Source organism: Yarrowia lipolytica, chromosome 1B (genome assembly GCF_001761485.1).
Source record: "Yarrowia lipolytica chromosome 1B, complete sequence".
In the NCBI taxonomy this organism is placed as follows: Eukaryota; Fungi; Ascomycota; class Dipodascomycetes; order Dipodascales; genus Yarrowia; species Yarrowia lipolytica.
The window spans coordinates 2,159,335-2,172,663 of record NC_090771.1 but is presented as its reverse complement, the minus strand read 5'-3'; the positions used below and the strand labels follow the sequence as shown (position 1 = coordinate 2,172,663).

At 48.9% G+C, this 13,329-nt stretch overlaps 5 protein-coding genes across 5 annotated transcripts; 1 reads left to right on the top strand and 4 right to left on the bottom strand.

The window, feature by feature from the left end:
- Window positions 1-22: 22 nt before the first annotated feature.
- YALI1_B21714g (uncharacterized protein) lies at window positions 23-1,255 on the bottom strand (the record flags this gene model as incomplete). Its single annotated transcript, XM_500983.1, has 1 exon — window positions 23-1,255. One exon carries the CDS (start codon window positions 1,253-1,255, stop codon window positions 23-25), a length of 1,233 nt encoding a protein of 410 aa, XP_500983.1.
- Window positions 1,256-1,820: 565 nt separating this feature from the next.
- YALI1_B21675g (uncharacterized protein) lies at window positions 1,821-5,102 on the bottom strand (the record flags this gene model as incomplete). The annotated part of the gene is made up of 1 exon (XM_500982.3): window positions 1,821-5,102. One exon carries the CDS (start codon window positions 5,100-5,102, stop codon window positions 1,821-1,823), a length of 3,282 nt encoding a protein of 1,093 aa, XP_500982.3.
- A 3,752-nt stretch (window positions 5,103-8,854) lies between these two features.
- Window positions 8,855-9,814, bottom strand: YALI1_B21628g (uncharacterized protein; the record flags this gene model as incomplete). Its single annotated transcript, XM_500981.3, has 1 exon — window positions 8,855-9,814. The coding sequence occupies one exon, from the start codon at window positions 9,812-9,814 to the stop codon at window positions 8,855-8,857; it is 960 nt and encodes a 319-aa protein (XP_500981.1).
- A 1,011-nt stretch (window positions 9,815-10,825) lies between these two features.
- On the top strand, window positions 10,826-12,172 carry YALI1_B21618g (uncharacterized protein; the record flags this gene model as incomplete). The annotated part of the gene is made up of 1 exon (XM_500980.3): window positions 10,826-12,172. The coding sequence occupies one exon, from the start codon at window positions 10,826-10,828 to the stop codon at window positions 12,170-12,172; it is 1,347 nt and encodes a 448-aa protein (XP_500980.3).
- A 148-nt stretch (window positions 12,173-12,320) lies between these two features.
- On the bottom strand, window positions 12,321-13,234 carry YALI1_B21594g (uncharacterized protein; the record flags this gene model as incomplete). The annotated part of the gene is made up of 3 exons (XM_500979.3): window positions 12,321-12,805; window positions 12,852-13,034; window positions 13,174-13,234. 3 exons carry the CDS (start codon window positions 13,232-13,234, stop codon window positions 12,321-12,323), a joined length of 729 nt encoding a protein of 242 aa, XP_500979.3.
- Window positions 13,235-13,329: the final 95 nt, after the last annotated feature.

Here is a 13,329-nt window from a genome sequence, read left to right as displayed (position 1 = left end):
TCTTATAATACATTAATTACATCTACGCCGACTTGAGCTTCTTCTTGCCCTCGTCGTTGCCAGCGACCCTTCTCTTGTTGCTCTTCTTCTCGACCTTGTCTAGATCGTTCCACAGCTCGTCATCCTCCTTCTCAGCTGTTTCCTCCACATGCTTTTCCTGGGCTGTCTTTCGCTCGGTATCCACGAAAAGCAGAGAGGACACTTGGGTACCCACGAACATCTTTGCAGTGCACTCGGTGGTCTCGAGATCAAAAATTCGAAGGTATCGGTCAAGACCAACGGTAGCCAACAAACCATTGTCGGTGGTAACTAAATGCAAAACGGCACCGAGAGATCCGGGGAACTTCTCGACGACACAGGGAGACTTTCTGTTGTGTTCCTTGTTCTGGTTGTTGTCTTTGTTTTTCAGTACAATCTTCTCATTGTCTGCAAAGTTGAACTTGAACGTAGAGGAGTGGGCATCTGAAGAGACGACGTTGGAGGCATCCATACCGGGTGCCAAGGTTCGCAGAGGATCCTTTGTCACCTTGAAGTCCCACTTCGGTCGCTTTCCATGCCATGTCTCATACACTCTGATCTGTCCATGTCTGGTGGCAGTGATGACTCTGAATCCATCCTTGTCAGAAGCCTGGAAAAGAATTCCAGAAATCCACACCGGCACCCGCATATCGATTTCGTTGGACTTGACATTTCGGGCCTGAAACTCGGATCTCACGGTGACTTCGTCACCTTTAACAGCCCATCCAAACACCTCCAAATCTCGCTCCTTTCCACCCACGGCAATCTTGCCAGGATACAGCTCCCTGTCCAGAGCGAAGCATGCCAAGGGGCCCTTGACAGAGGCAGTGGGGGCGTCGTATGGCTTGTCGGACTCAATGGTGACCTTCGAAACATCGAGGAAAAAGAGTCGACCATCTTCCAGACCGGCAACCACAGTATTGTCGTCATACTGGGTAAGACCAATCCAGGGACATTTTTCTGCCCCCTCAGCAGAGTAGACGAAAATCGGAGTCGACTCCTCGGTCAAAAGGTATGGGTAGACTTCAATGGTACCGTTCTTTCGCGCGGCAGCAATGTATTTGGTGCCCTTTGATGTGGTGACCAGGGCCAGCTTTTGAATGTGCTTCAGTTTACCAAGAGCAGCGAAGGATGTGATGAGGGGCTGAGGTCCGTCCTGGACCGAGGTGTCCATTCCCTCGTCAAAAACAACTTCTTTGATTGCTCCAGTATCTTCGGCGGCCAGAAAAATCTTCATTGTGTACTGTAATGTGATTCCCAGACTTTGCTCGAGATACGATGTTGTCAGACTGCGTGCATGAATTTTTTTAGAGTTTCTGCAGTCGGTCTTGAGCGAAGCGAATAAGTAGAGGGGGCTGTGATACAAAGAGAAAATGGTGACTCCGATTATTGTTGAATTACACGGGGGGAGGAGGGGGGCAGCTTTCTGAATTGCCACCAAGATGATTTACTTTTGAACACTTTTCTTCACCCGTTGAGCAGGAAAGAACTTCTTAAATAAGTCGATAATTGTACAAATTAACGAGTATTACCTTACTTGTACTTGACATATTTGTTGTCATGAAGTCAGCTTGACAGATGGGCCACTCCGAACACCATCTGAGACAGACGCTGTCCTCGCTGTTCCCTGTGACTGTCAACTTTCTTATTGATGGGAACAAGCACGAATGGCACATATGCGATAGGATATTACAGGCTTTGTGCCCCCCATGGCTGGTTTCTACAAGTATATGGCTCATGTATAAACAAGGCAAGTCTACAAGACATGGGCATAATACATAATGATAATAAGTTAGATACTCCTAAAAAGAATTATTAGCTGAGTTGACGGAAGTGCTAGGAGAGTGTCCGATGGGGAAACCGGTCTTCTCAACGGGGCTTCTTCCCTTGGCCTGACGGGGGTGGAAAATGCCAGAGACACCGGAATGGGTGGATCGATGACCCAGGAGACTCTGTTGGGCCGATGAATAAGAAGTATTGGATGCCTGCTGAGTGATCTGGTTGAACAGGTCGTTCAACGAGTTGTTCTCAGTTGACGAAGAGGCGGAATTGAGTGAGGACTCCGACGCCTTTCGGGACATGGCCGGATGAGGAACTCCCAGGTCGGGGAAGGAAGCCACCGACATTTGAGAAGGCGACATGGATGTGGGGGTGAGTTGCGAGGCAGCCATCTTAGCCATCTGCTCCTGCTGCTGCATATGGAGCTGCTCCAGTTGTGACAACTGCTGCAACTGCGAAAGCTGTTGGTTCTGGTGCTGCTGCAACAGGGCCTGCTGCTGAGCCTGCTGTTGGGCTGCGAGTTGCTGCTGGGCCTGCTGCTGGGCCTGCTGCTGGGCCTGCTGCTCAGCAACATACTGAGCCTGGGTCTGAGCCTGGGCCTGAGCCTGGGCCTGTGCTCGGGCCTGGGCCTGCGCTTGAGCCTGAGCCTGAAGTTGGGCCTGTTGTTGAGCAACGAGCTGCTGTTCAAGAGCAGCCATCTGCTGATACTGATACTGGGCGGCAGCCTGATATTGGGCAGCGGCCTGATACTGGGCGGCAGCTTGCTGCTGGGCAATAGCTTGCGCCTGAGCCTGGGATACCTGGTAGTGCTGGGTATTCTGGGCCTGAGAAGCCTGCTGCTGCTGAAGCTGGCTGAGCTGCTCCATCAGCTGATACTGAGCCACCTGTTGAGGAGTGTATTGGCCCTGAACAGGAGTCATGCTACCAACAGGAGTGTGCTGCTGAACAGGAGACAGAACGGGTGAGTAGTGTACTTGGGGGGTCTGTCGACCGGCAGCCTGGAGCTGCTCCAGAAGAGACATCTGAGGAGTCTGGGCCATCTGTCGTTGAACAGGAGATAAGGGCTGAATGGGGCTCACGTAGAAGTTACTCTGAGTCATGGGGGTCATTCGAGCAGCCTGTTGCTGGGCAGCCATCTGTTCAAGAATGGACATGGGCTTCGGGGTCTGAGGGACACCAGGATGATGTTGCTGCTGCACAGGATAATGCTGCTGCAGAGAAGCCTGGCTGGGGACCTGAGCCATACCCTGGTACTGGGGCAGCAGCTGATGCATGGCATGGACCTGCTGGGTCTGTGCGAGGTTTCGAATTTGCGTCAGCTGAGGATGCAGCTGGTTGTCGTGCTGGAAGTCATGAGCCTCTGTCTGGAACATTGCTGGAGGAGCAAACGCGGGGCGAGGAGTGGCAGCTCCAGAGGCCTTTGGCGTGGACTGATTACTATCTGAAGTAGGCGATGACGAATGGGGAGCAGGCTTCTTCTTGGGCAGTTTTCTAGCCGTTGATGCAGGGCGAGTGGCCAGATAGTACCGAATCTCGGCATCCAGATCGCTCATGGCAGGAGAAGTGAAATTCACCTTGGGGGTTGTGAAGTAGTTGATTTCCGTGGGCTGCTGGAAAGAGGCCACTTCATTGTCGATAGCCAAGGGAGGCGAAATGGTGTACTGGCCAGGGGTGGTTGTTCCAGAAACTGTGGGTCCACCAGACGTGGCAGACGTGCCCGAAACGGAATGAGCTCTAGGCGAGGCATCGTGTGAAGAGCCTCCGTGTCGAGCAGGACTCAGAATCATGGCTTCAGGAAGAGGCTCCAGCGGAGTGGGCAGAGAAGACGACCGCCAAGGGATAGACGGCGCAATGGAAGAAGGAGTCAAGGGCATGAATGCGGTGGCCAGAGACGTGCGGGCATTAGGCTTGCCGTCCATCTTCAAAGGAGATGGGATGTTGAATCTTTTCTTGTTAGGCGAATCGGAGGGCGACTCAGGTCCAGGACTCAGGTAGGTCACGGGAGTGCACTCAAAGGCAGCACCTCCAGAATCATCCGACTTAGGGTCTCCGGGATTAGAAACCTGCAGGTCAGGCACTGGTAGCGCTCCCTGTGTGGAAGTAGTCTGACCCATGGTAGATCGACCGTTGAAAGAACTGAAGTCGAGCAGTTTTTCGAAAATGTTACCTCTCGACTTTCGAGCCTCCTTGAGACGAGCAGCGTCCTCTTCAGCGGCAAGCTTGGCAGCTTCTCGTTCCTCAGCGTCCTCCTCCTCAGCCACTTGCAGTTCATCGTCCAGATAGTAGTTCAGAATGTCTGAGTTTTTGGACATTTGTCTGGAATGGGCTGTGGCTGTACCCGCAGTGCCGGGGCTGGCAGTGTGGTCTGAAGAAGTCGACATTTTGTTGCTGTCTTGGTCTTCCTTAGTTTCTTCGTCTAAGTAAGGGATATCCAAATGCAAAGAGCCAACGTTGGGCGATTCCAAATGAGGACTATCTGCGTAGTAAGAAGAGCCTCCCCTAGAGTTGACATTAGCTTCAGGCATCTGAGGGGGCTCCAGAAGAGCGCTATCTCTGTCTTCTCCGGGGGTCTCCCAATGAGTCTCCATTCGGGCGTCTAGGCTGCCCAAGTGGCTCGTTCGGAAGTTACCCATGGGTCTATGTTGCTCTGCGTGGCCCAGCGAGTGGCTGATTTTCTGCGCGGGATCGGCTTCATGATTGTCTTCGTAGTGATTGGTCTGCTCGTCTTCCCACGTTGTTGCCAGTGACTGCTGGTTGGTATTAGAGTCCGCCACATAGTTTCCGTACTCGTTGTGTTTGTTGTTGTTGTTGTTCTGGTGCTCATTCTCCTCAGTGAATGAGAATTCATCGTATCTGGAGTCTGCGAGCGACGTCGGTCTGCTTTCTTCTTCTGCTGGTGCTGTGGCTCCCACAGGTTTACGAGTGATGGCAAACTTTGGGATTTCGCTGAAGTTCTGTTCGGACGAGAAACTGGTGTCGTTCATACTGTCTTGATGTCCGATATCGTGTTCTCTTCGGGTGGGGGAGCCCATCGAGCTCTGCTGCAGAGAAGGCACATCCCAGGTGTTATCCCAAACAGGGCTGCCCAGAGTTTCTTCGCTGTCGAGGTGTGGACTATCGAGGTGTCGAATGGAGTTTTTGCTGATTCGCCGGGTCTTCTTCTTTCTAGACAGAGAGCCGGAAAACGGGTTGAAGGAGTTGAGAATGTCCGCCTTGTTTCGCAATGGCGTGGTCATGGTTTTGGCGGCGGGCGACATTCCAGCAGGGTCGTTGGGGTCGAACTCCATGTCCGGGGAAGCTACCATACTTATTAGCAGGGCCCTGGTCGGTTTGCAGCGGTAACAATAAAGACAAGAGGTGGAAGTCCACTTTTGGTTTTACGCGTGCTTCAGACAGATAGCCATTAGGTTCGGGTTCAGTCAACTTTAATATCGCGGCGGGGCGAAAGTGGATGGTGGGGTGTCTGGGGGTGTTGATGGTGGATAAATAGAGCGTGAGGTTAGGCATATATAGGTCGACAATGTATTTTCGCAAAATCGGTGCAAAAAATTATCATCTTTTGATCTCAAAAGTACCTTTAATCACCGCTTTAGTCACACTCCATAGCCGCTAGTCCTCATCACTCACCCTCAAAAACGTAAATGGCAACTTTCATGTCGATCATTGACTTTGGGATAACATAGCGGAGAGAGGAATGTTAGACCCGCGTATTTGCTGCACCTTCGGCGGCGAGAGGGTTGCCGTGGGAACGATCGGCGCGGTAGGTGTATGTACCGATTTGCCCTTGTAGGTCCGTGGTCAGGTTTTTGATCAAGACTTACATCGATTCCGTTTTGATTTCACTGATTTTAAGACCCCTCAGAAGCCATCAACCTGTTATAGTCCATGCCTCTTTTCTCATACTTCCCTATTGTCCACACCCCTGGGAAATGCCGCATAAACGAACATGGGGTGGCTGTATTATACTTTGGCGTAGACGACAACCTTGTCTGGGCTTCGTCCTTTGTTCGGTTGTCCTAACTGGTCCCAACATTGTCTTATTCTGAGAGCATTAAGCAAACAAAGAGAAGAGTAAGAAATGAAGTGTTCAGAGAGGAGCTCCACTACCGACTAACCATGTGTGCCTGACTAATATAGCGTATGTCAGCCTTGCCCAACCCGCTACAAATCGGATCTACCCACCTGTACTAACACGCAGACTACAGACCCGTTAGTCTAGTTTCTTGCCCCTCCCGTTATGAACAGACTTTAGGCGTGCAGAAAGCGCCAATCCACTTCGTAACCCAAGAGTCGGGGTGCGGGGTTGTACGAGTGCGAAAATCTGATCGTCTGGGCATCTCCCGTGGAACTTTTATGTCCATGCGAGCATCGGAAAATATGAGACGGTTTTTCTACTCTGGTTGATCACGTGCACATCGCTTTTACAACATTTTGTGTCTGGTCAAGTGCTGTTTCACCCTGCATTCCAGTGCTGGTACAAATCGAGTCAGCCAATTGGGTTGGAGAAATGAAAAACCAAAATCCCGGAAAATACATTGATACTGGAGAGAGAGATTATACGCAGACTAGTGTCACGATGTAATTATTTATCAATACTACTTGACTTGGCCACGGACCACGGGCGCAAAAGCACCCCCGAAGTCGTTCCGAGCAGTTTCAACAACAATAGGACTTGCTAGACCCCACTTAAGATCCCAACTTGTGTCCCTGACTTGGTCGACTTTGACACAAGGGTGGTGGACATTTGCGCCTACCAGGCGCATTGGCAAGTCATTGCACCGGCATGTAAATATAACTGAAAAACAAGCGAGGCAAGCCGGACTTAATGATGCCCGTGCGTGCCGACTCATGCACGTAAATTGGTTTTTTATCAAGCCATATTTCTCCTACAGCCTACAGTTCCTGCCGCTGCAAAGGGGACTTCCGTAGAGCCCGTCATGTGGCCAAAGGCTGGTTCAAGTCTAAACCCACGCTATTCTCACAGTCATTTAATGCAAACAAAAAATCGGATACGCCCCATTCCCCTTGTCTCAGTACCCCTCCTCACTCCTGCCAAACTGTGTGACGTGATAACTGAAAGACCCAGTCGGAGCTCAAGGTTAGTCTTTAGAAGAGATGGAGCTCCGTATCATACGTACCGATACAAATAATTACAATGCAGGCAGGCAGCCTGGCTTGCGTCTCTGGGCCGTAGATACAACCTTCAAGTAAAAGTATTGGGTTTCCCTTCAACATCCATTTCCCCGCACCGTCGATCACTCGTATACTTGCTGATCTGCAGCGGGGTGCTGAGACGTCGTTTGGTGGGCCCGATGCCAGCGGAAAGTGGCACTGCGTGGCCAAATCCGATGACCTTGTACAATACTGGTACTGTACTGTGAATAAACAGAGTAAACCCACCTCTCATCTTTGGTGGAGGAGCTACTTGTAGTACCCACCTACTTGTACTTTGTCTTAGCCCCGATCTCAATCTTCAAACAAGCTCTGTGATTTATACAGTATGTGCGGCAGTTGCTACAAGTACAAGTATTGTACAGTACGAGTACAAGTAATCGTACCTATACATGGCTTTACAAGACAACGTTCAAATCTATGTACAAGTACGATACTCCGGTGTCTCTGATTTTAAAATGAGGCGTTTGATTCAGAGAGTCAGGCACGGAAACACCCCACCTCACAGACTTTCGAACTACCTGTAACTAATCGAATCGTATTGACGGTTGCAGGGATATTTCCGGCCTACCCAAGTCTAGATGACCTCTATAGTGACATCTTTCTGTTACTACTGTAGAAGATCTGGGAATAAACATGCGACTTTAATCCACCTGGTCATAGGCTATATAACAGACTATGTCCAGCTATCACAGAGTCCAAGGTTGAAATTTGCTAGCAAGATACTCTCGGGGAACACATAGATCGCAAGTTCTCCCCTGTCTCAAGCCAACCACAGTTTATATGCTTCATAAGCCTCTTTTCAAGACTTCTCTTCGGCACGCCTACTCGTATCAAAGTTCGAGTTGCACCTTATCAAAACCTTAGGAACTGGGCAATGCCCGAATTGCGTTTTTTTTTAAGGCCGAATAGGATAATGGAGCACTCTGATTTCAGTCCATATATTTTTTTTGGCTACAAGTATTCTACATGTGCAATACAGTGCATGGACCCTGTCATTTTTCGTCGTCTGTCAAGTGTCGCGTCATAACTACTTGTAGTAGATTTGTTTCAGCGTATAATTTCTGTTGCTAGTGAGGAGTTGTCTGTAAAATGTACCGGATCCGCACCATCCCAAGCCTGGCATGCTGATGCGGCTGTGTCTACTGTAGGTACATACTGTACTCTACAAGTGTTATTGTACAGACAGCTGATAGCTTCTACACAGTAGACACGGGTGTGCTCACTATCCTGTACCCGTACATATTGTAGATAGACGGGTAAGGTGTAATGTTCACAGGCTGGCGGGTGTTACGATAGCACATACTATAACTCAAGAAAAGAAAAACAGCGCGTAATATACAGTATCGACCTTCGCATAGCCTTTTTCATCTTCTTGAGAATGTTTTACACGAATGTTGTCGTTTAGAAAGACGTACGATAAATTCATTCCACAATTGTCTAAATGATCGTCTTTCATCGGACATGCTATATCAGTACATACAGTACCACAAGGTATAGATATAGATGAATTCGTTTACATATCTGTCCAGCTACTTACAACACTTCGTATATGCGACTGCTACTTATCGATATAACTCAGCAGTAGTTATTGCATGTACTGTATGTACTGTTGGAGCTCATCTCTTGATAGTAGTCAGCAAGGGTTACAATGGTTAGTGTTGGACACTGTTTATTGTAAGCTGACGTTACAGTATATACTGTATCACCAAACAATTGTTTTAGGACTTTGATGCCTAACCTGACCTGGCTTGAATGGTCCAAGTCAGCCAACAACTGAAACTACTCATCGCGCCATTTAATCTTCCTTCCTTCGTGCTACTGTAGAGGTCTCAACTCGCAGGCCTCCAACAATAAAAATGCTTACCTACAACCCTACTTGTAGCTAATCCTCAATAGCGTCATGCTTCTGCTCAGCAGAAACGATACCCACACACTGGAACTCCTTGTTGTAAGTAGATTTCCACAGTCTGACCCGTCCATCATCTCCTGCGGACGACAGGATTGTTCCAGTGAGGTTCCAAGATACACGCCAAACATCTCCCTTGTGATCATCGAACTGGTTTATCAGAGACACCTGCAGTTGTCCACTCTCAGTCAGAGGCTCCTCAATTTTGAAGATTCGAACCAAACCATCCTTGCAAGCAGTAGCAATCAGCTGGTACCCCCTTCCAATACTAGGAGCCCACGAAATATCTCTGATGATGGATCCATGAGCAGGCAGCTGGCCTGTCTGTGTGTATTTGCCGTTTTCCTGTCTCTGGTAGATATACGACTGTTCCAGGGCACATGCAACCACGTATTCCTTGGAAAACCGTGATTTGCCCCACGATAAGCAGAATGAACTCTGCAATTGCCGACTGGGGGCACTACTCAGTGTGTTGGTTTCGAAAATGTTAGTCCACGAGCTGATAGCATTAGGATCCAAAGCCTCATGAATCTTGAATTGTCCATCGGTGGAGATAGATGCCAGCTTGAGACCGCAGTGGCTAGGCGAGAAGGCCAGGTCGTAAATAGGCCCCTTGTGATCGGTGATAGTGGCCACCCGCTTCCATCGCTTTCCACTGTTCTGCTTCTCGCGGATGTTTTCCTCCCAGATCTTGATAGTAGAATCGTGAGAACATGTGGCCAGAACCTTGCCGAACTCGGGATTGGCCCAGCACACCTTGATGATGGAGGCATCATGGGCCTTCCAAGAGTCGCTGATATCCCATTCGCCAGTCGAATCGTTTCGGTCAAAGACCTTGACAGTGGTATCGGACGAACAGGTGGCAATTCGACGGCCGTAAAAGTCGTACGCAACGTCGTGCACCAGCTCCTCGTGTCCAGTGTTGAATGGTTTCATTGTTGATGCTTAAGAGACAGTCTCGGTGATGTAGAATTGGAGGTGCGATAATTTAGAGTTTTGGGAGGAGACAATGTATCTAATATTTGTAATCCAGCATCGTGCCCCATGCACTGTACGAGTACTCGTACCGGTACTTGTACTGTAAGTACTTGTAGGTGTTCTGTGATGTGAACCTCAGGTGGAGGGTAGCTCTGTAGAAATATTAGATACGAGCTATCGCATTGGCACTTTTGGTATCATCTTGATCTTATTGAGAAGACTCAAAAAATCTGTTATTTTGTATCTACAGTAAGAGAGACTGAAATCTAGTGAAGCAGTATCTTCGTATGTTGAAAAGTGAAAGGAGCCACTATCCATACAGGTTTGTTTTCACTATTCGTGTTATCTTTATTGTCGTGTTATGATTGATGTTCAAGGGGAATGTGTAGGATAGCATCATGATTTTATTGCGGTGTGCTTAGGATGTGTGATCGAACTCAGCTCACATAAAAGCGCTCGAACGATAGCAGAAAGCTGATGGAACTACTACAGTAAAGCGGTGGGTAGCAGCTATGATACATTCCATCAGTTTTATTCGCACGAGTCCAATATTGACCATTTCAAGTGTGCTCCCCAACTTCACAAATAAACTCAAGAAGGCTGGTCTCAGGAGGCACCAAAACACTCACTGTAATACAATTACTGCTGTTCAGGAGAGAACTGTTCTCCACAACCAGAATCTATAAAGCAATATCGAGAACGCCACTTCAGACCCAGATATACCGTGATACGGTCTTTTTACACGTTTGTACTACCACATAACCTGTACTGACCCCCTTATTACTCTTGGTAGCTGGTCTGACATCGGCTCGCTTATGATCCTGTAACACGCCGTTTACCATAATGCGCGACAAAAATACTACTCTGAATAAACTTTGGACATGCATACATACAGCATGACGTGGATCTACAACGACAACCTCGAACACGAAACTCCGTCGACCTCACGCCCGCCAAAACACACACATTATGTACTCGTCGATATGGACGGTACTGGCCATCTTGGCTCTTTCGGCCAGTCTGATTTTCAATCCCGCGGACCAGCCTCTTTTGTCGTCAGTCGGTTTCTCCCTCATCGCCTATCTGGTCACCTACAACCTGATTCCTGCACTTGGACCAGCCTTCATCAAGGTCGGCTTCTCGGGTCGAGACCTGTCCAAGAAAGACCGGCCTGAGATTCCCGAGACCATGGGAGCCGTATGTGCCATTGTCTACCTGTTTTGTATGTTTCTGTTCATTCCTTTTGTGTTCTACCAGTACCTGGCCAAAACCATCGGAGGTGGCGTGGTTGTGGGTTACGACAGCTTGAGCGAGGGACTGGTCAAGGGACGAATTCTCAGTGCGTTCCCTCACGAAAAACTCGCCGAGTACCTTTCTGCCATCCTGTGTCTGCAGTCCATGTTCATCCTGGGTGTTGCAGATGATCTCTTCGATATCAGATGGCGAAACAAGTTCTTCTTACCTGCCATTGCTGCCATCCCGCTGCTCATAGTTTACTACGTGGACTTTGGAATTACAGCCGTCATGGTTCCCGTGGTTTTGAGACCTTACTTTGGAGACATAGTGGACCTCGGGGCTCTTTACTACATGTACATGGCGGCCGTGGCCATCTTCTGCCCTAACTCCATCAACATTTACGCTGGCGTGAACGGCTTGGAAGTTGGCCAATCGGTTATGATTGGCGTGTGCATCTTGCTGAACGATTTCATCTACCTCGTTCAGCCCAACCACCCCGCTGAAGAATCTCATCTCTTCAGTGTCTATCTGCTGCTGCCGTTCCTGGCTGTCAGTATCGCTCTTTTGAGACACAACTGGTGCCCTGCAAAATGTTTTGTTGGAGACACCTACTGCTACTTCGCCGGCATGGTCTTTGCGGTTGTTGGTATTCTCGGCCACTTCTCCAAGACCCTCCTGCTGTTCTTTGTGCCCCAGATCTTCAACTTCTTGTACTCTGTGCCTCAGCTGTTCAAGATTGTCGACTGTCCTCGACATAGACTGCCTAAATTCAACCCCGAGACAGGTCTTTTGGAGCCTTCCCGGACCTACTTTGACAAAAAGAAGCCTGGTAAGCTTGGCCAAATAATGATCTACGTGCTGGAGAAGCTACACCTGCTGAAAGTGTGGAGAGACGAGAAGGGAGTTGTCATCAGCATCTCCAACATGACACTGATCAACCTGGTTTTGGTCTATGTTGGACCCCTGCGAGAGGATCACCTTGCCGCTGTGCTTCTGGGTATCCAGTTTGCTTCCGGTCTGGCTGCTATTGCGCTAAGACATTCAGTTGCAGCTATGATCTTTGGTAGGGACAACATTTAAACCACAAGTACAAGCTGGGCGTTCAACAGAGTTATTACTGTAACCTCGACTCTTAAGTCATTGGGTGTTACTAGGAGGAATGTATAGATATAGATAATTAATTAATAGAGTATGTAATATGTGCTCAACTGCGATACCCTCTATATATTTAATCCCATTTGACACCTAACTTGTCCATGGCCAGCTGCCGCTTTCTGAGCAGCTCGTCAGCCAACTTTCCAATCTCCTCAGTTTTGATGACGCCTCGCAAAGTGTAGAACTGACTGAGATCCTCAGCAAACTTGTGCTGCTTCTCGTACTCGTAAGTCTGCAGCATGAGCTCAAACTTGTCGATGTCCTTGACCAGTCGGGCCTCGTCGGTAGAGCAGTTCTCATATTGGTTCCACAGATCGACGATCTCCTTGGCTGCCACAGGGTTGTACTTCTCCACCAAAGCAGCCATGTAGATGATCGATGAGTGTTCTCGTCGCGACTTTTCAGCCTTTGTCATATCGTCAAACGGAGTGATGTCACCCACAATAGCCTCGGCCATATCGTGCACTAGAGCCATCTTGACACAGGTGTTCTGGTTCACGGGCGACAGAGACAGCATGGCGATGATGGACATTCTGTATTGGTGGTCGGCAATAGATTCTGTGTTAGTCCAAGCTGAGATCTTCCCTATATCGTTGTCACTCACCAGGATCATCGATCATCTTGTATCTCAGCCAGCCAGTTCGAGGAGTTGTCTTGAGCCGCTCAACAACATTCAGGAATGCCAGAAGCGACTCTGTGCCGGTGGCAGCTGCCGCGATTTCCTCCTTGAGATCGGCAGGAAGAGCGCCTTCAGGAGTCCAGTCACTCATGGTGTGCGTAGATGTTCCTGTGAATTTCACCCCCGAAGTTTAGTAAACCTAATCACACGCGTCTGACGCGAAGCCTAAATGTATTTGTTTGGAGAGTTTCTGGGTGGTGCACATGAACCTCCTTCCTGTGTCATTGGTTGTACTGGAGCGACTTACTGGAGCCGTCTTCAAAACATATCAGGCCTGTTTCACACGTCAAGTATGGCCTTAACTTCATGGTCTTATATCATGGGCTAGCTACTGTTGCGCAGAATCATGGGCTCTAAAAATGAGGCTTAAATCGTATCACCCCCGCATACATGGCACTTGTAT